This window comes from Ambystoma mexicanum, chromosome 11 (assembly GCF_040938575.1).
Source record: "Ambystoma mexicanum isolate Mex_15411 chromosome 11, UKY_AmexF1_1, whole genome shotgun sequence".
Classification (NCBI taxonomy): Eukaryota; Metazoa; Chordata; class Amphibia; order Caudata; family Ambystomatidae; genus Ambystoma; species Ambystoma mexicanum.
The window spans coordinates 934528914-934554240 of NC_090934.1; the positions used below are offsets into that span (position 1 = coordinate 934528914).

The 25327-nt window shown below is 44.3% G+C and overlaps 1 protein-coding gene across 2 annotated transcripts in view; it reads right to left on the reverse strand.

Moving 5' to 3' along the window:
* The window catches only part of LOC138503942 (malignant fibrous histiocytoma-amplified sequence 1-like), a 299412-nt gene that overhangs the window by 166510 nt on the left and 107575 nt on the right, over positions 1-25327 (reverse strand). For both annotated transcript variants that reach the window (XM_069624051.1, XM_069624052.1), the window contains exon 3: positions 3655-3949. In XM_069624051.1, coding sequence (XP_069480152.1) covers positions 3655-3949 — 295 coding nt within the window. The remainder of the gene's footprint in view (positions 1-3654; positions 3950-25327) is intronic.

Below are 25327 nucleotides of genomic sequence, written 5' to 3' on the forward strand. Positions count from 1 at the left end.
CGTGGGTCTGGGGTAATCCCAGTCTGGTTCAGCCTAACGAGAGCAAGGGGCAGGGTGTTAGGCACCCCGCTCGAGGAAGGTTGAACATGGTTGCATGAGTTGGCCATGTGGGATGCGGCGGTTGCATTCTGGGATCTTATATAGTGCCCGCATATGACGATTGTGCCTGGTGTCAGGCATCCATGTGATTGCTCCTGGTGCCTGGGGCAAGGACCAGGTTGGTGTGACCCTTATGACGGGGCGATGCAGTTGTGCAACGTGCCTGTGGCTAGTGTGTGTGCATGTGGTGGTATGCTGGTGCATGTCCCTGTTCTGGGTAGTGCATGGGGAGTGGGTGACGCGATGGTACCCCGGGGGGGAAGATTGCTGAGGCGTGGCGAGGTGGCGTCCTCATATCATGCTCATGGGGAGAGCCAGCAAAAGGGTGGGGTGATCCAGTGATTCGAGACCAGCGGCTTATTGCCGCGGTAGCATGCGCAGTGTTAGTGGGTAGCGGCATGGTGGGGTGGCGCCCCTATGACATGTTCTTGTAGGCGAGCCAGAGTGCTGGGGGGGAGAAAAGGAGGCCCCAGTAGCTCTGGCCGGGTGTCTCGGTGCTGCGATCGGGCGCCCAGAGTTGTAGGGCGTCGTTAGAAAGATGCGGACTGGGGTGGTCCTGTCTCATGGTTGGGGGGGGAGTTTTTGGCATGGGTGCTGACCATCGGGCAGAGGGTGCTGGGTGTAGCGTTATGCGGTGCTCACAGCGATCGTCTGGTTAGCAATCCTGTGCAGCCCTTGTTCAGTGTTTATATGACTAATCATATCATTGGTTGCATGATAGGGGCAAGTGAAAGCGATTTGCTTATTGGTTGAGCCAGCAGTTTCTGGAGTACGCTGACGTGTGGAGAGGACAGTGGCCCTCATTACGACCCTGGCGGAGTGGGTTTCCTCCAGCGTTATTCGCGGCGGACCCGTCCGCCCTACTACGAGTTCCCGTAGCGCCATGGAGCCTTTCTCCGCCTGGTTTTACCGGGCGGAGAAATCCATGGCGCTAAGGGACCTCGTTGTTAATTACGCCACCGTACTTTACGGTGGCGTAATTAACGCCTTCCCCACTCCCATTATACCCTATGGGGCAAGAATGGGAATGGGGAAGGGCAAAATGGGGATTGGGGATTTACCGCTCCGCCAAGGTCGGCATGGGGTGGTAAATCCGCCAACCCCCATGGCGCTATCGGCGGCTTTCCGCCGTGCTCCGCGGTGCATTTAGCACCGCGAATTCCGCCAGGGTCGTAATGAGGGCCAGTGTCAATTGACAATGGGAGGGCGTGGCAAGGCTGATGCTGGTTGGCAAGATACCCGGTGCATTGCACTGCAGTCCCTTATAATCCAATTGTTCAGATGTGGGTATCTGGTCTGCATTTGGAATTAATAATGATCGGTCTCTCTATTTAGGGAAGGTTGGAATTATTTTTTTTTTTAAACCTTTTTTATTTAAAAAGAAAAAAATATATATTTTCCTCGCACAGCAGAGAGGGCTGATGGTACTCAGAATTGATCTTAGCCTCTGGCCTTGCTCTGGGCAACCCTCCAGCCCATGTTTCTTCGCCTGCCGTCCCATTACAAAAGGGGAAAGACCGTATGCAAATCAATCTTGGTCCCACCCCAAAAGGGCCAGTCCAGCCCGAACTGCTTGGTCGCATTCCTTCTGCACGAGACGACACGCATCCCCAGACATGTTTCAGCCTCTTTGAGCGTCATCAGTCAGGAGTAGCTTGGCTCTTTAGGTTCTGCAGGCACAGGACCCATGTCTAGGGATACCCGTCTCAATCGGGGGGGGGGGGGGGTGACTATAGCATAAGTAACTAAGCTGCATCTCACTGATAGGGCCCAACAAGGCCGAAACATGTCTGGGGTTGCTTCTTTGTCATGCAGTTCGGGCTGGGCTGCTCCCATTCGTGGCAATACCTGACTGATTTGCATATGACTGAAACCCTTTTTGCAAAGGTGCAAACAGACTAAAGAACGATGGTGTGCAAGGTTGCCCAAAGCAGTGCCAGTGGTTCAGATTTCTTCGAAACCTTCCAACACTTTTTTGGTTATAGTTTGTCTCCCTGTGTGAGAGAAGGTATACCCAAACGTGGGTCCCTTGCTCTCTTCGCCACAGGGAACCAAGCTGCAGCTCACTGATGAGTCCCAAAAAGGCTGAAACATGTCAGGGATTGCTTGTGTGCTGGGCCAGGTCCCCTTATGTGCAGAAGGGACGTGGCCCAGCAGTTTGGGCTGGACTGCTCCCATTGGTGGCAGTTCCTAACAGATTTGCATATAGCTGGAACCCTTTTGCAATGGCATAGACAGGCTAAAAAACAATGGTGTGGAAGGTTGGCCAGAGCAGTACCAGTGGTTCAGATTTATTCAAAACCTTCCACCCATCCCTTTTTTGGTTATAGTGTGTGATAGAGGGTATGCCCAGACGTGGGTGCCTTGCTCTGTGTGCCATAGGGAACCAAGCTGCACTTCACTGATGAGGCCCAACAAGGCCAAACATTTGTGGGGTTGCTTGTGTTTCCGTCCAAATTGAAAAATAACACATCTCATGCTGGCCTTGGTATGCCAAGGTGAAAAACGGAGCCCCTGGAAGGGTTGAATGTGAGATCTCTGTATTTTATTGTATGTGTTTTTGATTCATAGATTGGTCTCCTCTCAGTACATAGACCATTTCCTGTCATCGATATTCCCTTGTTCAGTGGCAAAGAGGCCTAATTGAGGTTTGGTAGACTCCTCCTCGGACATGTTCCTTTCAAAAGCCAGCAGGGCTGTGACAGAGTCAGTCACATGTATGTTGAGCCTGTTCGCCTTAGCGTCACTATAGCCCGTGCCATCATAAGGGCTAACATCGACTATTGCAAAGCCTTGTGGGCTGGATCTGCTAAATATATCTTTCAACATTTAAAGGTTCGTCAAAACACAGCAGCTCGGATTGTCACTAATATTCCTAGACGAAGCCACATATCCCAGGCATTTAAGAGGCTGCATTGGCTTCCTATTGAATCCAGAGTACATGTCAGGCTACTTAAGCTTGTACATAAAGCCTCTGGTCTATTTAAAACAGCATCTCTCCTCTCGCCCTCTACCTTCTGTTCCACAACATAGAGTGATTTATGTTCATTGCATTTCTAGAATCAGGGCTTTTGACAGATCATGCTTTGCCAATGTAGCACAACTCAGAATAGTTTGCACCAGAAGAGACTCTTGGACTTACAGATCTGTTCCATTTTAGGGAGAACATCAAATTGCTTCTTTTCAAAACTGCTTCATTTCACTAGTTCTTTTTTTTACTTTGTGCAGTAGAAAGCGCGCTGAGATGCTTTCAGGTTGCAGGGCCTCACACATCAAATAGAAATGGAAAGAATAGACAACTTTTGCCATTTTCTGGACCCTACAACCCCTTCAATGCTACCAATACCACCTCCTTCTGGAAACAAGAACACAAAGACAAATACAGCCTAGAACTCGGTCGGTCACCCTTGGCATAAAGAATTATGGAAGTGGAGATCTGTGGATCAAAGACGAGAAGACATTTTGAGGGACAAATGAAGGTCACGAGACAGGATAATATGCAGATAACAGAGCTAGATGATGGGGGAACATGAATACTTTTCTCGCCATACATACGTGCAAGCTGTAGTTGGCCATCTCTTTCAGTCTTTCCAACTGGTCTGAGTAGAGTTCTGAATCCTGGCTGTCGTCCATGTTGCGTATGAAATGGTTAAGGGTAGTCCTCCTTTGCTCCAGCATGGCTGCAATCCTGCTCTCAATGTCCCGTTTTTTAGCCTCCACCTCCTCCGGCATGCAGCAGTCTGTGTGGGTTCCCACGGGCAGGACCACTGAATCTGGCACCCGCATGCTCAGGTTGTTGATCCAAAACCCAACAAGGTCATTGAAAGTGTTCATGTCGCCCATCTGGTATCTAGCAGAAGAAAGGGATGAACAAACCAGAAGCAGTATTTTCTAATAATGTTGAGACGTGGTACTTTTCAACCAGGAACAAGTATCAATACTACAAATAAAAACCAGTGAGATCATCTGGCCACCGTGATGATGTCATTGTGACGCCATCAGGATCATACATGGATGACGTTTTGTAACTCTGCACTGCTACAGCCTTAGCTGGGAAGCACCTAGAGGCAGTTTTGATCACAGCGCTGCACTATTCTTGTCTCTTCACGCATTCCTTCAGAGCAAGTTTCCTTTTTTTGTCCCAGAGCAATGACATCATCATTACACTGTAATTGTAGAAATAATTGCTATACATGGAAACATGGGATAATTGTCGGATAATGATGGCTTTGCTGTTACACATTGGAAGTTGACATCGTCCTGGTTGATTGGTCACATTAGTGCCACACACAGATGGATTGCATCACTGTGTGTCCCACACTGATACATCATAACACAATGATGTCATTATGGAAAAGTTATAGCATGCTTCTCACTTACTGATGACAATATTATTGTTAATTGATGGCAGTGCTGTAGTCAGCAAGATAACAAACTGCGTGGTGCGTGCACGCGCGCGCGCACACACACACACACACACACACACACACACAAACAAAAAAAGATAATGGTCCGATAGTTAACTTGCGCTAATTTCAGTGCTTTTAGTCTAGTACAAAATATTGTGTGCTTACATTTATGACACTTGCATCTACTGAAAATAGGGACTTGGTGTTACAATTCTATTAATGATGAAAAGTGAATATAATTTGGCAATCCTTAACAGTAGAGTGCACGTGTTGCTGTAATCACCTACAACCAATGCTTACTCAATGAGGGTAAGGAATCAGAAGGCATTCAAGTCTTAGGTCCCATGGCATGTGAAGGATGTCGCACACATGAAGAGGAGGTGTTTCAAACTTTGCAGTGCAACACATTTGCTGAAAAGTGAGCAGAGGCAGCCGGGGCGATAGGGGCGGTTGCCTTATACCAGAGAGGAACCTGAGGGGTATGCATGTCTCGCTTGCTGTGTATTTTCTTGCTTCCTTGATCACTCTTTTGATGTGTTTGCATGTCAGGTCATGGGGGATTGTTTGGAACTTTTAGGATCTAGCGAAAGTCACACCACAAAGTCTCACACCAATCCAGAGGAAAAACATAAAAGTCAGCAAAGTCATTTGACTCCATCTGTGAGATGCAAGTGTGTTGGGTGGGGAATAAAGCAATGCGATCGTCTGGATCAGACTGATCATGGTGAACCTTTAAGTCATTTGTTAAATTAAAATCTAAGCCATGTTCAATCGTTCTCTTTCCTTTTTAGTGTGACAGGAGATCATTTCAATGCTTCTCTATCTCATCGCCATGGCAGACTGGCAATTGGCAATAGGGGCCATCATCAACACCCATCTCAACTTTGCCAACTAACATGACCTCGGCCTGCCAAAACAGCCAAGCTCACACATCCAAGTGGCCCCCTACATTGCAACAAGACTGGCAACTGATAGGAGGCATTGGGGCTCTCTCTGATTCCCTGTGGTGAGATTGCTACACTTGCTGCCTATCAGCGCACAAATCAGCTTCAGCACCCAATGCCTCAATAAAAACTATATCCATGAGAAGCAGCCTAAATAACTCAGGGACAAAATACTACACTGGCCCCATAGTAATGCCATGGTTACGATTAAGACCCACTATCTCAAAAACAAACGTGTCCATGTGAGGGCCCCCAAATGCCGAAATAACCAACTATAACACAGCGCCCCTGATAGCTTCACGCAGCCATCTTACAAAACCGGTCTGTGACTTTTCCCAAATAGAGGGGAACTCCGTAGGAGATAGACACTTGGCAGTCTAACCCCATTGGGTATGGAATTCAATTCTGAAGACCAACCACATGAAAGGAATCCACCTTGATTGAGGAAAAAAGATTGACCTTTTATGAATGATCTGTTCCCTAGCTCGCCTGAACCGGAAACAACTTGAGGAGAATACATTTGTTTGGGCATCCTATATAATTTCATACATTCCAAAATTATACTACTATCCTTCCTGCTTATTGATCGCCAGCCAGAGTACACCCCATCAGCATTCTAGAAAAAATTAAACAAGAAAAGCTAGATCCCATTAGATAAAACAAGGTCAGAGCGCCCAATTCCTTAATGAAAAATGCTTCGCCAGTAATCTTTGTTTCTTCCAACATTGTGCTATTGCCCTGGAAAGACACTGGGAAAAATGAACTAAACCGGCAGACTGAATGGAGGTATGAGTTATCTGAAGAGATGCACTTAGGAGGTGAGAAAATGAGCTTTATTGATTGCACCCATAGCTCTCCCACCATCTCACGAACAATGTTTATGTAAGGGCTGCATACATTCTAGTGATGGTGTCAGAAGCTGGACCCCGAGTACCAGCATCTAGAAGTATGCATACATGATGGCTGGCTCGTGCTATCCAATATATTCCACACACACTGCTATGACCAAATATACACACAAACACACTATAGCACAATCCTAAATTAGAGCTAAAATCTTGCTTCGACTCCTTGATCTTTGAAGTTGAAAATTGTTGAAAGATACTCATCCAGATCTACCATAAGCAGAGAGATATCCCGAACAATCACCGTCCCGATTCCCCTGAAGGGCAAAGGCCGGGAGGCCTTATCATCCTCTTCTGTAACAAAATCAATATATTCTGCGCACATTTCAGATTGGTGGTTTTGTCTCAAAACACCCAGATAGGTGAAGGGAGAACCTGTGCCCTGCAACCCTCTGTCAGTTCACCAAAATCTCTAAATAATATCTAACTAATATCCTAAATTCCCTGAAATGTTTCGTTCCACCAACAACAATTTACAACACAAAGATGGACAGACTAGGGATCCACCTCTGGTGTGGACAGCAGCGAGGACAACCTGGCAGTCGAAAAGTGGATACAACTATTCATTACTTGATCGTATAGACTATTTGTTTTTTTCTTGAGGCAAACAATGGTTTTCTTACCAAATTCACCATAAATAAATTTAGAAAAAAGATGCGACCAAATTCGTTCTGCTTCACTCGTCCTAGAAAGATGTCCTGAGTTCTTCAGACCCCACAACACTACTAACTCCTTGACCCATTCCAAGTCGCAGAAACTATGCAGCCTTCAACTTATGATGGGCACAAATGTGTCCTTCCAACTCTAATTCAACAACAGCCCACCTCTAAAATATGTGTACTTTCGATCAATCAACAGGAATTCATAGCTCTCTGTTTAGTGTATGAAGAAAGTTAATGAGATTGCCTGCCTAATGCACAATAATGTGTTTCTCTGTCTTAAAACAATTTCAGGCACCCCCTGTATTTTCGCATCCCAGTGAATCCCTGTTTATTGGTAAGATGGATTTCTAAACTCTGACCTGGTGGGCAGAAGTTTAGGAGGCCACCCTAGTTTAATGGAACAGGGCAACCTTCTGGACAAACCAGACCAATCTATGGTAGCTTGGTAGGCGGTCAAGACTAAGGGCCTCATTAGGAATCTGGTGGTAGCCGTGCCCTTATTCATTATTAAGGGCACGGCTACCGCCGGTAATGAATTTTTACCGGGTCCATGGAATGGGCAATTACCGGGTCATGCCGACCTTGGCGGACCCGGGTATATGCCATTCCATTGACCCAGTAAAAATTAATCCCCTTTCCCATTTGAGCCCCATAGGGCTCAATGGGAATAGGATGATGCTGACAACGGGCCCGTTAATAACAGGCCCGTTGTTAGCATGCTTGTCCCCTCGTGCGACCCGCAAAGGACGTCTGGTAAAACCAGACGTCCAGAGCGGGTCCCGCTAGGGGACCTCGCAATAGGGTGGAATGGGTTTAACGGCGACGGCACCTTTACCGGCATCGTTAAACCCATTCCGCCAGGGTCGTAATGAGGCCCTAAGTCTCAGGAGTGGTGAGAGTGTCTGGAAAGAGCTCTGTTCCAACTCCTGTATATAACCGATTCTTTCTGGCTGTTGTCACAGTTAGCGCTGCCATTCTCTTTCCTGGTGTCTACTATAACCCACGCCCTTTCACCCCACTCTTCCCACAAAATGAGACTTAGGTCCCCTTTTTCTGGTTCTCTTTGGAATCCCAAACCAGGTCACAGTCAGTTATTTATTTTATGGGGACCACTAAACATTAACAGCTTGGAGAACATTGTCACAAATATCTATCCTCCATTGTTTTCCAGAGCCACTCCCTGCGTTATTTTCAGTGTTTGATAAAGTGACTTCCTACAAACCTAAGCTAGTCTTTTTTCAGCGCCTATATAGGCATGGGTGTCAGGCACATGTTCGGTTGTAGCGATTGCAGTCATAACCATACGTAGATGGGCTCGTTCTGCAGTATGTTCATCAGGCATACATTGCCTCTGTCTTGCCTCTGGGCCTCATTACGACCCAGGCGGTAAGTTACCGCCTGGGCCGTGACTTTACCACCATGGCATAAACTACGTTTACGCCATGGTGGTTGGCGGACTTACCGCCCCATTCTGACCTTGGCGGGGCGGTAAGTCCCCAATCCCCATTTACCCTTCCCCATTCCCATTTTTGCCCCATAGGGCATAATGGGAGTGGGGAAGGCGTTAATTACGCCACCGTAAATTACGGTGGCGTAATTAACTCCATGGTCCCTTAGCGCCATGGATTTTAACACCTGCTAAAAGCAGGTGTTAAATCCGCCATGGCGCTAAGGGACCTCGTACTCAGGCGGTAAGGGTCGGCGCTGTTTACGCTGCCGTAAACCCCTTACCGCCTGGGTCGTAATTGAAAAGGACATCACTAACGCATGTGTTTCCATTGGCGTTAAACTATTCAATGTTTTCATACGAGCTACATTATTGATGGTCTTTGGCAAGTCAACGGGGCATATGCCTGCTGCCAGCAGATATGAATTGAGTGCTTGTATACATCTCACTTAAGAGAGCCCATGGAAGATAGGCATGCTGTCTAATAGTGCTTTTAAACTCCTGCAATCATCTCATCAAGACCTGATGCCTTTCCATACCTTGAGCCCTTTAATGCACGTATAACTTTGTTTGCAGTGTTATTTCCTCCCAGTGATGAATGCTTCTCACAAGATGATTTTTGAAGGTTGAAATTCATTAGACATTGCCAGGGCATCCTTCATTGGGAATGTCACTCCCTGATAAATGTCTCTAAAGTATGATTGATTTATTGTTTTAAATTGTCTCCAAAGCAGCATCAAGGCGCTGGTAGTAAGATGGAGAATAACAGATCACATCAGAAAGCATGAAAATAGAAAAGAGGGCCACCAAAGAGCTATAAAGAGAACATTTAGTACAGTATGAAAAACCATGGTTCAGAAAATGTGGACGGGAATCCAAGGTGATCTGTCAGGCTCCAGACTACAACATTTTGGGTACCCCTAAGGACAGACCAAACTAAGAGTCACTCTAGATAACACTGAAGAGCATGAGCTTATGGCCCTTAGGAACGTGCATATGTAATGGATGGGAATACACCAGTCCAAATAACCGGACAAACTCAAGGAGATAGCAAGTCACTGTTTTATTAACAATTATCTAAAACAGGAAGGTTACAAAGAACATCAATGGACGTGCGCTCAGTCTCTTAGTGATTTTCACAAACAACCTGATTATATACTCATTATGCGTCAGAGTGTCATCATACGTGGCAATAGTGAAAAACCTATCAAGGGTCTGTATTGGTTAAGGGAAACATCTAGATATACAATCATATAGGAGCTAGGATTGTTATTGGCTGCCCTTTATCAGGTGGACAATTTATGCCTACCTCTTCAAACATGTAATTTCAGAAACACTAGCTACATTGTGTTTCATTTTCTCCTTAACTATAAGGTCCTTCATTATACAGATCAATACAATTGGTTGGCACGCTTGTGCCATGTCTGGAACATTCAGTTCATTTAGCAGCATGTAAGCCAAAACCCAGGTGCGTGGAGGCAGGACATAATGCTACCTCAGCACCCAATTAGCCCAACATCTCTCATCACGCATGCGTTCTGCCATGAAATTGTCTTTGTAGTTGGCCTTGCAGAGTATTCTTGTCTTGGGAATGCACAGGAGTGCGGGCACTCGCTATCATCTCTTTGGCTCACTTGACAAGCGACCACCATTTGGTCCATTTTGCAGCTTTTAAATGTTTAAATGAATTAAAACTTGGCATCCTTTCTGTTCTTTCTTGACCTTAACATGAGAGCATTCATCCTCCACACACTCGTACTTCAGAGTAGATAGATGACCTCGATTTCTAGGATCTTGACTTTAGGCCAGACAGCCTCACCAAGCAGCTCCACTAGCGTGCTTATTCTGCTGCGACACAGCTTTTCATTCTTTTCATTTTTGGGCTTAATATTTCATGATACCAATGTCCAGCATCTGTACAATGGCAGCTTCGCCTGCATTGTATTAACTACTCATAGCTAGCCTATACGATGACTTGATCTACCTTGCGTTTCAGCGTCTGTACATGTATTGAACTTCTGTTTTCTGCAGCACTTTGTTAACGTGCAATCTTCTTCTTTTCCACCTTAATTGTCCACTCGATTCTTCACTTCATCATTTGTCCTTTAGGATCCATTCATCATCTTGATTCAGTATCTCGGGACATCGTGCACACTTTCTTATGACATCATCCATTCATTTTCTTAACTCTTTCTCATATTCCTTCAGCGAGCTCCTCCTGTGGGTTGTCAAAACTTCGGCCGTAAATTCGATAGGGTTGTCTCAATGGGTATCTTCTTCCAAATGCTCGCTGCGCTATTGGTACGATAGCTGGTGTCAGGCAAGGTACGGTCTTGTGTCTCCAATACATAGGAGGTAGGGGTGCGGGATCACCTGCAGAGGTGCACATCTGCTCCTCTACATTCCCCCCACTGGTCAAGCACTCGTCCACCTCCTCAAGTTTTCCTGCTTCTTTGTATTTTCTTTGGAAAAAGTGTTTCTTGGGTGTCCATGTCTTCATCACACCCACTCAGGGTGCCCACTGTTTTAATGTGTTCATCCATACTCCAGGCCATGTAATTGCATTTTCCATTCGGGGAACAGTAAACCCAACATCTGACGTAATTCTTATGATCCTTTGGATAGCAGAATTGTGTTTCTTCAGGTGCCACCATACTTGCTTTTATATAGTCTCTGATGCCATCATTGGTCAGCACCTTGTCTTCTGGTTCATCTTTTGCCTTAATCATGATCTTCATCCACTGCTTTCTTTGCCATTTTCTGACATTGCCTAATTATTATCCTTATCATACATAATCCAAATATTATTATCACCAATATTGCTCCAAGGAACTTAAATAAGTTTGCCATTCAAAGAGGAATCCATGAGAACAGGAGTATGAACCAACTGTCATCTGCAATGGTCTCTGTCTCATCCACCATTTTTACAGGCAGATCTGTCAACATCGATGTGGCCTCTGTCAAAGTCCTGTTCTTACCGTCATGAGATGGAATGAATGTGCAACATGAAGGCCCTCATTCCATCACTGTAATCATGTCGAGGACATATCTATTCTGGGTGGTCATCAACCTTATGTCGCTGAGCTCCTCTTTTATGGCGTTAAATCCTTTTAGAGTAGCATTGATTGTTCGCAGCAGCTCCCACGTGGAGATCTGTAGCCATTTGGCATTCAACGCTGTTTGGATTCCAGGAATGATCATAGATGTGAACATCACTGCAGTCCTGCTGAACAATTTATGCTCGTCAGGAATTTCCTCATAAACTGTTAGTGATTTTTGTCAGAAATAATTTGATCCCTTCATTCACTGGAGTTCTATCACCCTCCTCCTTCTTAGGTGATCATCCACTTTTAGAAATTCTTCAATCTTAAGGTCACTTTGTGGAATCACCAATGCTGGAACATGGATGTGTACCAAGGAACACACTCCACCCCAATTCCTGGCCAGTTTCATATATCCGCTAGATCCGCAGGCCCAATATCAATCCATCAAAACAGTCCTCTCCTCATTCCTGGAACATCAGTTGTGTTCTTGCACCCTTTATTATGTCCAATGTAATTTGTTCCCTTGCTCCGAAAGCACAGTGTTGCATTAACCAGGAGGACTACAGACACTGGTCCTGCTTCATCTTCCACCCATGACATCAGTTTGGAGTACTTGGCCCAAGACTTTAGACACTTATCATTCACCTTCTGTACTCCTTACACTGCTTCCTTCCTTAGCACAGAACATCATTCCATCTTCCCATCCTTTGGCTGTACTCTCTAGTCCATAGATCAGCAGCTGTGAATGTTCCCAGCCTCCAGGCATTCCAGTTTTTTCCGTCATGTCGGAACAATTAATTCTCTTAATCTCCTCAACAATCCCCCTGTCTTGTCCTGCAGCAGGATACACAAGCATCTAGTCTGTCCTTTCAGGCTCCTTCTCCATTTGTGTTGTCTTGATATAATCATGCTGGTATGGAAATGACTGTCTTCATCTCCATCGCAAGGTTGCTCAGTTCCCTTGAAACTGTCCTCTAGTACTACATGCTGCTAGATGACTGAGGCACTTCGCATCATGCGCTGACATCTCTTTTGAAATAAAGGTTTTTACTGTATTCATGGCATAGGGGATGAGTGAGCATACGTAGAAATTCTCATCACATGCCCTCTCCCCCACCTTTTTCATGTGTTGATACCACATATTATTTCCCATGTAAGCTGAATTATCAAGATAGGTATTTATACCCTTGTTATCTTCTTCTGCACCCCTCTTATGTCTTCTGACAGGCCCATAGAGGTTAAAGAAATTATCATCATTACTAGGAAAAATCATAGGTGTTCTTTTTTCAATGTGACCATTAGGAAAATAAAGACTTTGAAATGTAAGATACAGAAAGATGAAGAAAATACATGAGCATATGTATATTAGGCAAAGACGTCTAGAGAAACATTTGGTGTGCCATCCCAATACTTGTTAAACTTGTACTCTTTCGATAATCACATTACCCTCTTCACAAATCATTTTTGAAGCAGGTGTTAAATTTACATTCGTAGTTGCACAATTTGCTCATTATCGCGTCTAGGCGTCTTATTATGACAGGACCATTTTTAGGGTCATGAAGAAAGGTGTCAATATTAACATCTCTCCTAACAAGAGCAGAGTATGACTGAAGTATAAACACAAAAATAGCAATTGCAAGTCGATGTGTGTCACTGTCAACGGGTATCATATATTATCCTTGAAACAGATATTCTCCTAAAAACGAATCTGGGTATTGATCCTTCTTCCAATTTCTAAACAGGAACTGACTGTCGTAGTGATGCAATATTTACTCCGTCAAAGAATTTCTAAAAATAACTTCTAAAAAGTATTTTTTTAGCCTCTGGAATTCTCTGCAAGTCCATGCATGTCCTGCTAAAAATGTCCAATGAATTCCAGTCCAAAAGAAATATGTGCTAACCACACACTGTTTTGTCGTCCTTCTTCTTGGTCATTGATCGAGTATGCACACGCAGAAATTCTTCTTGTCTTGCTTCTGGGTCAACAGGCGCTGGAGGGAGGGTCTCGCCTTTGAAGATTTTCACATCTCTTAGATGTAACCAAGCTCTTCTTCCTGATACCTTAACTGCATAAGGGAGACGTCCTCAACACAAAAGGGACCATTGAATCTAGGTTTGTGCCATCTACGGGGGAAATTCTTGATAAGCATCTGTCTCCAACATACAAACAACATACAACTTTAGAGGTGGCAATATCTCATTTGGGTGGGTTACTGGGCTGTCCTCTTCCGTGTTCCTTGCCCCCCCTCTGATGCTTGACTTGATCTGCAATGAAAGATACACTGGTAGTCATACATGTCAATTGTGCATTTCATCACCTAGAGCCTTTGTTACACTCTGGGCATCACTCCTAACACTCCTAACTCTAGATGGAGGCATAAAAGGTGTCCTCATGCGACGTCCTGTAACTAATTTGTGGGGCATAAGATGGTGGTCTGAACCTGGCTGTTTTCGAAGGGCATATAAGGCTAGGGGTAGGCAATATAGCCATCCCTTTTTCAATGTTAATCTGATCTTGGCTTTCCTCTCTTTGAGGAGGCCTTTGAGTCTCTCACATATCCGATTTGCTTGTCGATGATAAGCAGAAGAAAACCTATGCTTTATGCTCAATAGACATCCTAAATGTTCAAATAGCTCATTGACAATGTGTGGGTCATTATCGGATCTCAACACTTCGCACACACCGCATCTTGGAAATACCTTGTGCACTAAAAACGTTGCTGCGCAAGTGGCCTCAGGGTGTGTAAAGGGACCGGCTTTGATCCACCTATAGAAGGTACACACCACTTCTAATAGATACCTGTATCCATTACATGTCTGCAGCATATCAGCATATCAAAATAATTGATATGCAAATGTTGAAATTGACCATTTGGTTGAGGTATTACACCTCTGATTGTTCTCAGTGTATGCCCAGATCTAAACCTTTGACACACGATGCAATTCACAATGAACTGTGCAACATGTTGCAATAGATTGGGATAAACCAGTCTTCTACAATTGTGGCAGCAACACTTTCTCTGGTTATATGTGCAAGGTAATGCAACTGCTCAAGTGCAACTTTCAGTAATGCTGCTGGCATCACTGTCCTTCCAGTGCTATCCTGTCTCCAAATGCTTCCGTGGGGGATGAAGAGCACCCCCTATGTCTCCATAGCTCGTGCTCTTCTTGTGGGGCTCTACCCTGAAACGTTATTAGTTGCATAATTGACAGCATATGAAACCCTTCTCGTACTAGCATGCTTCTATTCAATACTTCTTTAACATTTTCAGTATCGAAACTCAACATTTCTGAAGAATATGCAACTCTTTTGGCTTCCATACCTGCAGCTTCATTTCCACGAGAGATAAAGTCTGTTTGTTTAGTATGTGCTGTGCATTTTACAACTGCTATGGTTACTGGGAGTTGTAGTGACTTAATGAACCTGCCCAATAAAGACGCATGTTGCACTGGCATGCCGTCTGCACGGAGGTAACCCCCGTGATAGCCCTGCGTGTACGGTTGACGTCACATAGGCGGCGTCACTGTACACCGTCACTTCCTCACCTTCGTGTTTCTCGAGTGCACCAATAAGCAGTGGTCGAAGTGTCCGGAAAGAAGTAGTGGAACTATGTTCCCTACTGGTCTGCACCGCTCTGCACAAGCCCCATCGCCCCACCCCCTCCCACGCACAATACAAACCCCAAAACACATGTGCCTGCTGTTTCAGGGAACGTCCTGTGCAGTGCACTGAAAGTGCAAGTTTGAACTTCTTCCTACACTTTTATTTTAAAACGAAACCGTTCCGGAACGGTTTCTGTTTAAAATAAAAGAATAGGAACGGTAAAACGTAATTAAAAGAAGTAGAGGAGCACCGCTCCCGACCGCTCCCGCCCACTTCGACCACTGCCAATAAGCGCTACCAATTTTGCTTCTTGTGTGCTGAAAAAAGAGACGGTAATCTTGCACTCACCACTACCTCAAATTCACCATTTAATCCGTGTCTTACAACTGCAGAGCCTGAATGCCTCTCCCCACTAGTTTGGTCAATTTTTGAAGAACCATCAATAAAGAGGATTTCCCCTCCTGCTAAAGAATTTTCCTTCACACAGGGTATATCATCACAACATTCAACATAATTTGAACAGTCATGCACATGATCGCCTCCTTCTACACGTTCAGCTACAAAAATGGCTGGGGTCACTATTTTACACCTCACTACTTAATTGCTGGATTAGAAATGATCACCTCGTAACCTGAAGCTCTATGTGACGTCAATGTACTTTTGGATTTATCTAAAATAGCAAATAAGGTGTGCTCCACGAACAGCCCATGGTAATACTTGTGGACTTCTCAATTGCAAATGCGGCAGCAGCCAAAGATTGCTTGCATGGAAAATGTCCTCTCATAACTGGATCTAGAATCCCACTGTAGTATGCCAGAGGTTTATACCATAGGGTCATTCTTTGTGTGAGTACTGCTGTCATTACTGACCCGTTGGTGTGTGAAAACTAATCAAATTCCTTGCTATGATTGGGAATCCCTAAAACTGGAGCTGTAGAGATTGCTCTTTTGAATTCTTCAAATCCTTCATCCATTTCTTCAGTCCATTCTATATTTTCCTTGCCAACCTGTGCCTTCTTAAGTGCTTGCAAAAGCGGTTTGGTATATGTGCTGTAGTCAAACACCCAGGCCCTGCAATAATTGCACAAACCCAGTAACTACTGCATTTGCCTCACTGTACTTGGCTTTGGTGTCTTCATGATAGCCTCAGCTCTCACTTTCTTTCCTCCATGTGAAATTAACTGGCCTATGTACAACACCACTTCTTGGCAATACTGTAATTTCTCCTTGTCTACCTTGTATCCCTTGTCTGCCATATAATAACTAACTCGACAGAATCTTGTCTACATTCATCCTCTGTTTCACTGCCGATTAATATGTCATCTATGTACTGAATCACCGCACTCTTGAGTTCAATGTTACTAGAACCATCTGCAGGACTCTGTTAAAGATCATTGGGGACTCACAACATCCTTGAGGTAAACGAGTATGTTTTAGTCTTTTTTGTCTGAACATAAAGGAAGCAAGGTCTTGTGAGTCTTTGTGCAACGGGATCGAGAAAAACGCATTTTTCAAATCGATCACCGTGAAATACTTAGCTTCAACTGGAATGCTACACAATATTGTCGTAGGACTAGGAACTAATGGAAGCTTCTACAATCTGATAAAGATGGTGCAAGTCTTGGATACATCTCCATGACCCCCTTTTAGATTTCTTAATCGGATACACCACAGTATTGCACAGGGATTCTGATGGCACCAGGATCCCCTGATTCATCAGCGCTGAAATAGTCTTAAATATGCCTTCATCAGCTTCTGGAGACATGGGGTACTGTTTTGCTCGAGGTAAAATTGCTCTTGGCTTGGGTTTTATTTTAACCTCTACTATTCCCTTCAATATGCCTAAATCATATGGGCCCATAGTCCAAAGGACACTTGGCACCTTTTTTAGGTCTTCCTGAAAGAATGTTGGTCTTTGATGCATTATCGTCATTCGCTGTGGGACTTCCCTTTTCTTAATCTTTATCCAATATGTAATGCTTTTGAAAAACACTACCTCATAGTCTATATGTTAATCTCTAAACATCTCTTCAACTGTTATGTCAGTGAATCTGTATCTCTCCTTGAGAGCTATCACTGTCCTCCATGCTCTGCCTTCGTCGTCTACTCCTTCAAGCATTGCTATTTCTCCTCGTACTATAGCCGCTTCCAATTCTATTTGAATAGTCTGTCCTTCTTCCTCACCCATAGGTACTTGTGGTTGAAATAAGAACTCATCAGTTATCCTTCCTATCTTCCCTACTAATCGAGGTAGCCATGTTAATAAAATACTCACTCCATACATAAAGATCTACTGGGACCACTTGTAGAGCTACTTGCCCTGTAAATGCCAGTATCAACTCTCCTACAATTAAATAGTTAATTCCTGGAGGGGAGCACACTATTCCTTGATCAGTGATGAAATCGTCATGTTCATTTTCATCATTAAATTTCTACCCAAAATGTTAACTGGCGTTTGTCGTGAGTATAACAAGGGGACAGACATGTTGCATTCCCCTATAGAAACAGGTAATTTATCAGTCAAAGGAACAAAATTTGTAGCTTTAGAGAACCCTTGACCAGTCATGGCAATACCTGACATTGGATATTTTCCCTCCCATATACAAGAATGATTCGTCCCAGTATCTACAATAAAAGAAAAAGATTTGCCTCCTATCGGTACATCAACCCTTGGTTCCTCTTAGTGGCCTGCTGTTATCGATAGTACTGAACACATCAAGTTACCCAGTGAGGTGTCCTATTGAGGGTACAAAGTCATCCCTGTCCCTGTGAAAGGTTTTCTTCCTACCACAGTGACACCCCCTATCCTAAGTCTTAGCATTTGCCCTAGGTTTGCATTCTGTTGTGTTGGCATGAGTGCTTGTTGCGATTGGTGAGTGCATTTGCATTAAGCCATGTTGTTGTGCCCCCTGTGATTACGGTGCCTGTGCCTGATAGGATGTTTGATCCTGGGCAAAGCTCTCTCGTGTTTGTGTACTGTATGGTGGTGGATAAGCTGTCCCCTCCTCTTAAAGTTTGGCCATTTTGTTGCGCGTTTCCTCGGCTTCTACATACATGTGCCATATGCCCTGTCATCCCACAATTCCAACATACTGGGGGTGGCCCTCTGACCAATCCTCCATTATATCCTCCCTGAGCATTCTGACTTCCACCATGGGCATTTTAAAATCCACCTTGGGCGTTCTGAAATCTGACTCCTCTTCTTCTTAAGCCTACACCTCGACCCTGTGGCCAAAACAGATACCCACTTTGGTCTGCTGAGTGTACATTACTCACCTGTGACGTACCCATTATTTCTTGTGTTCCTACTCCACTGATCAATACTGTCCCTTCGATAGCACATTTTGACAATTTCTTCTGAACTAACTTGGCTTCCTTGATTTTTCTGTTCCTATCTTTCTTTTTGTTCTTCTCTTGTAGTAACCAAAAATGATGCACAATAGTCAACTGTATCTCAGACCATGGCTTTGCTTCCATTCCTACTTGTTTTTTCATTTGTATCTGTACCTGTTCCGGCAATCCCTGACACAAAATATGATAGAATAGTGCCACCGTTTTTTTCCATGGTTCAGGCGTTTCAAGCTGCCATCTCTCTTGAATATCCGAAATATAAGCAATAGGGTCTTCATCTTCTTTCATTTTACATGTCATAATTGCACCCATATCTGATGTATCAGGATACTGTACCCTGAGAGCCCTCCAAACATCTGCTCTGCACTCATCAAATGGCACGCCATCATGTGCTATGTTTTGTGCTGTCACACCCACATAGCCCACTCGTCTCCAAATGTCATTCAGCTCTCTCTCCAAGAATAGCTGCCAGTAGACCTTTTATGTGCACTATGGCCAGCGTATTTCCCCCTGTCATTTTTTTCTAATTAGTATATTTATTTCCCAGCCCCCGAAGTCAAACTAGGGAGCTTGCATTTTAAGTTGTTCTTCTCCATCAGAGGCCATGGAATATGTTGCGGTCTTGCTCCGCCCCCTTCTCTAGCAAGGGGAACTGTGAGAACCCCATCCCATAGTAGGATCCCATTATTTGTTTACCCACTGCAGGGGTAATCGTCCCTATTCGTCTTTGTGCTGGTAACAACCTTAACCTACTTAGATAAAGTGGAGATTCTCCTCTCTCAATACACGATCGTCTTCGGGGAAATTCAGAGTATGGTATAGGATCTTGTGTTCTTTCATTAGGGTGTTCCAAATCTGACCATCTTACCTCTTTATCCATCTGTTAGCTTCCCAGGGGAACGCATGTACCCTCTCCCTCTGCCTCACAACCTGACTCGCTTTCCTCACCTGACATTGCTAGACCCCAACTATTGTGACTATCATCCTCCTCTTCTCTATCTGAATGTAATCTGCTCAGAGACAGTGCTCTTCGTTCATCACTAAACATGTTTTCCTCCTCATCCCATGGTTTAGGTATTGAGGATCGGTTGCTGCTCCCTCAAGTCCCATACTCGCTGTCCTGCCTTATTTATTGTTATACCTTATCAATCCTTTCTCCAATACTTTCTGCATCATATCTTTCATCTTCCTTTGTTACTTTAGGCATTTCTTGACTTCTTTCTCTCATCGGGAGAACTTCACTTATCTTGTCCCACTGCCCCTGTATTTCATCGCTTGGTCTTATCCGTTCCTTAAGAATGAGACTGGCATCAAGACCTTGCTGCCTTCTATTCTGTTTTATCTCTTCGTCCACTTCCCTTTGCTTTCTCGCATCCCTTCTTACCCTATCTTCTTCTTGCCTCCGTTCTTCCCTTCTCACTTCCTGTCTTCGTTCTTCTTCTTCTCTCCTTCTCTGTAATCTTTTTTTACTTCACTTTTTGTGCTTCTTCTTCCTCTCTTTTTCTTTCTCTCCTATCCTTTTCTTCTATCTCTCTTTTTCTAGGGTCGTACTTCCTATGTTCCTCTGCCCGCTTTTCGTCTTTTTCTTGTTCTTCAGTATATATCTGTTCCCATCGTTCCCTGCTTTTTCTTCATTGCTCATCCTCCCTCAACCTCTTTTTTCATTCCGTCCTTTTCTTGTTCGTCTATATCATCCTTTCGCCCAACCTCCTCAATGCTTTTCCCATCTAACTTGAGTAATATCTGTCCTCCCATCCATTCGTTCTGTACGAGCGTTACTTCATCAGCCCTATCCTTTTCTCCTTTCCATCTCTTAATTTCTCCGGCTATATCTGTCGATATATTCGATCTCTCGCCTCTTTCTTCCTTATCTCGTACAAACTTACAAGCATCTTCCTTCCTTTTGCTCTCTTCTGGACTGTCATCACTACTGTAATAGAGGGGTTCATATGTTGGGTTACTATACCCTACAGCTGCTTTTAACACCTTTAAAGGATAAACTCTTATCTCCTGTGTACCTACGCTCTTAATCTCCGACAAAGAGAAGCTTAGGGCTCAGTCCCTCCCCTTTATGCTGATTAAGCATCAACTCCTCCTGTACTGGGTCTTCTTTCTCCTCCTGGTACATTTTCCAAAGTTCTAAAACTGCCAGTCGTTTCTCTAATTTCTTTCATGTGTATGCAGCATGCACATATGTAGTCATGTGTTGTAATACTACTTTTGACAATGATCCCACTTGTGGCCATGGCATGAACATGTTAACAACTATGCCCTTTACCCATTCTGCACTGTACTGTTTGAGCTTCGGCGCATGCATGTCGTGGTAATGTTTTACAAAGGTGCATGAGAGGAGTGTCTTCCAAAATGACAAGTCACAATTGACTGTTGGTACTTACCAGATTATTAATAAATCTCTATCTAAACACTTATCGCTTCAACACTTTTAATCTCAAAACAATAAATATGAGCAAGCACCATCAATCGCTGCTCAACCCTTTTAACTTCAACAACCTATCTGCCTTTTGATTGGCGCCAATCGTTTACTACACTTTTAACTCAGAACATCACTTCCAACTTTCACAGCTTATTTCCTCTGGATATTTCACACAACAAAAAATACTTAAAACAATAACACAATATACATTCATAATTTTTTGTGAACACCTTCCTTTTTCCCTATAATCATCTGTAGTAAGAGGTATTCTCTCCTCACCTCCATTTATATTACCCCGTGCAGGGTTTAAGACGTCACCTTTCACAGTCCTGACTGTGCGTATTCTTTCTCTTAATATTACGATTGGAATTTGAAAAGTCTCCTTCTATTTCCCTTGAAATAGGATTACATATGCATTCCTTTATCTACACAAAATATCCCGTTACCCAAAAATATCACAATCCTGCCCCTTTATATTGCCATTTCCCTTAGTCTACTTACATCTGGTAATCAACTCGAGGCCTTTGGTATTGACTCCTCCTCCAATCGACCACTTTGCCTTCTGTTCGCGGAGCACCATGGAAACTGAGCATGGATTTCTTCAAAGAGGGACGTGCCCACAGCCTCTGATCTTCTTGGAAGTTTATTTCTATCGGCCGCTCTCCACAGGAAACTCCACGATCTTCCAGCTAATGGCGGAGGATGCCCAATCTTCCGAAACGCTGAAGTCAAACTAGTTTATATCTGAAACCATCCTCTGCTACCATGTAAGCATATGGCCCTTAGGAATGTACAAATGTAATGGATGGCATTACACCAGAATAATTCTGAGTCCAAATAACTGAACAAAGTCAAGAAGATGGCAAGTCACTGTTTTATTAACAATGATCTAAAACAGGGAGGTTACAACGAACATCAACTGACGTACACTCAGTCTCTCAGTGATTCTCACAAACAACATGATTATATTCCCATTATGCATCAGAGGGACGTCATACTATGTGGCAATAGTGAAAAACCTATCAAGCATTGGGAAAGGTTAAGGGAAACATCTAGATATACAATCATATAGGAGCTAGGATTGTTATTGGCTGTCCTTTATTAGACAAGAGGTTGTCTACCTCTTCAAACATGTTATTTCAGGAACACTAGCTACACTGTGTTTCATTGGTCTCTTAAACTATAAGGTCCTTTGTTATATGGACTAATACAATTGGTTGGTACTCTTGTGCCATGTCTGGAACATTCAGTTAATTTAGCAGGTAATTTTGCCAAGGCAGAATTACTGAATGGTAATTCTGCCAATTCTTGGAGAAAAAGTGGAGTATTTACCTCTGACATGAAGCTGGAGGTAAATCCCACACTTTTCCTAAAGAATCCTGTGAAATTACTGCTTGGTAAGTCTGCCATTGGTAATTCCTCCAATACTTGTCATTTGGCAGTGAGGGAAAAATTGAGGTAATTCTGTTACCACCCATAAAAGTGAAGGTTCCGAAATAACTGCAACTTTATTCCACACTGCCAAACTGCCAAACTAAACCCTCACCTCCCTGCTTCTTTCACCTCTTCGGACCCTGTCTCCCCCATACTCTTCTCCCTCTCTCCCATTGCACCAGATGACATTACTAGAGTTGTCCACTCTATGAAAGTCTCCTCTAAACAGGTGCTACCTTGCTCCTCCTGAACCATCAAGGACAACATTGACACTCTCACCCCTGCCTCGGCTGAGCTCTGCAATCGCTTTTTTGCCACAGGCTCTTTCCCTTAACCCCGCAATCACTCTATTGTGCACCTTCTCCTAAAAAAGCCATGTGCTGATCCCTCTTGCTCTGGTAACTGTCAACCCATCTCTATCACCCCTTTCTTGGGTAAACTCACAGAGAAGCTGCTCATTCCCCAACTGACCCTCCACAGCAAATTGGTTGGCTGCCTCCATGACCACAAGCCTGGTTTCAGGACAGCCAGAGGCTCTAGAACTGCTCTCCTGAATACCCAAGAAGACATTGGGCCTCATTACGAGTTTGGCAGTAGCCATGGAGCTACGAGCTCCATGGCTGCAGCCAAACCGGGCTCCTTTACCGGGTTCCCAGAATGGGGAATTACCGGCCATTCCGAGTACGGAGGGCCCGGTAATTCCTCCCTCTGGGAACCCGGGCCCGGACCTTCCCCATTCCCATCTGATCCCCATGGGGCTCAATGGGAATGGGAGAGGGTGCAAACAACGGGCCGATTATGAGCGGCCCGTTGTTTGCTCCCTCTTCCCCTCGCAGGACCCGGTAACGACACCTGGTTTGCACAGGCTTTCCTTACTGGGTCCCGCAAGGGGAGCTTGTAATCGTGCGGAATGGAGTTAACAAGTCCGCACCCATTTGCGGAACCCATTAACCCATTCCGCCGATCTTATAATGAGGCCCATACTCTCTAATCTGGACTCTAAAACTCCTTCTGTTCTGATCCTCCTCAATCTTTCCTCTGCTTTTGATAATGTCAGCCACTCTATCCCCATAAACTGTCTCTGTGATACCCTAGGCATCACAAACAGGGCACTGGCATGGCTTACCTCTTTTCTATAAGAGACCGTCCCAAGTTCAAAGGGGTCCTTTTCTCTCCTCCACCTCACTCTCTACCTGTAGTGTCCCTCAGGGATCTAGCCTATCTCCATGGCTCTTCAACATCTACCTGGCTCCTCTGATCTCCACCTAGTCCCTTCATTTCCAGTGTTAAGCAGATGACACACAGCTCTCTTTACGGCTGCCTTCCCCTACACCTGCTATTCATGCACGCTGCTCTGCCAATTAGCTCTGCCGCAATGCCAGCAAGACAGAGATCCTTCCCATAGGGATGCCTGCTCCTCGTTTCCCTCTCACTCCCTTGCCAGATTCTGTATTAGGAGACAGCCACATCTGCCCAGCAGCACCTCCAAGGGCTTCCATTTGAGAGTGTTTGTAATTGTGGCCTTGAAGTGGTGTGTACTTGCCTATGGAGCATCACAAATCGAAATAAACTTAAAAAGACAAATAACTACAGGGAGCTGAGCCTAACATAAATGCAGCATCGGGAACTGCAAGGCTCAGAGATTTGGTGATGATTTACAGAGTGGGCAGTGAAAAGTCCTCGATCATCTGGTGATTTGTTTGGTAGCAATTTCTAAAGGAGTTTGCGAGTAGTGCATTTGGTAAATGGAAAGTGTATACTTTTCCAAAAAAGCCACTACAACCGCTGAACAAGCATTGGCAATGGCAAACATTTTGACTTTTGTGTAGGACAGGGATAGGTATTTGCCAGGTATTGCTGTAATGGTACTAACTAGCCATTTTTGGCATCTGCTGTAAAATGATGCGAGTACCTGGGCATATAACAGTAGTGCCTGGCAAATGATTATTTAATATCTATAAGCATGCAAAACCTGTTGACTTTGGCAATGCTTGCTTTTAACAGAACTTCAGTGAAGCACATGCACACTGCATATAAATCAAGTGGCTGAAGGCACATGTGGTTAAGACATTTTTATTATACCAGTAGTGCATGTAAAGACCCAATAAAGCCATTAATTTGCAGAAGGCTCCATTGAAATAACTCTGACAGGCATCTCAACCAAAAGGTTAATGCTACTTCTTGATAAAGCTAGCACAAAGAAATCCCAAGAAAATGTGCTTATAGCGGGAAGAGGCAGACAGTGGGTGGCATGGCCATGGGGATTAGCATGGCTATGGGCAGTTAAAGGGTGGACAAATGGCCAAACAAATCCTATACATTTTGTGTCCCTCAACACATCCCATCACCCTCCTAGCTGCACTCCAATGCAATAGTTTCCGCGTATAGGTGGTGCTTAGTGTCACCTACTAGGAAAAACAAAAATGCCAATGTCTTCTCTATTGGCACACCAATAAGCAAACCCTGTGGCCTAAATAAACTCAATTTAAACTAACTCAACAGTTTTTGCACTCTGGTGCATCAGTGCAGAGGGTTTTCTAGGGAAAATGTCACTCCATTTTCCAGTCTTCTCGATCAGCCACTGCTTGCAAGCACAAGATCCAGAACCACTGTTCACATTCATCCATGCCTAGACTTGAGGTGTGTGCTACACGATTACAGTATTCCCTGTGGTGTTTTATCAGCTGTTTCCATCAACTGCATTATAAATGCAATCCTGATTTTTCCATTGTCAGTTTCCCAGTGTAATGGCAGAGGCAGGGATGACTTTAATCACACATATCTTTAATACATTTATGCTGCCGCTATGCAAAATATGGTGGCCCATTAAAGACCAGCAGGCTGGTGCCTCAGAGTGGACGCACACCACGCCTGGGAAAAGTCTGGCTCCCTCCATAATCAATGTGGTGCCCGTTCCCACTCTGCCACTGTTGTGATGAGGTGCTGGTTGCTAGAGTGTTTAAGTGTGTTATATTTTGATCTTTCCTCTATCTTT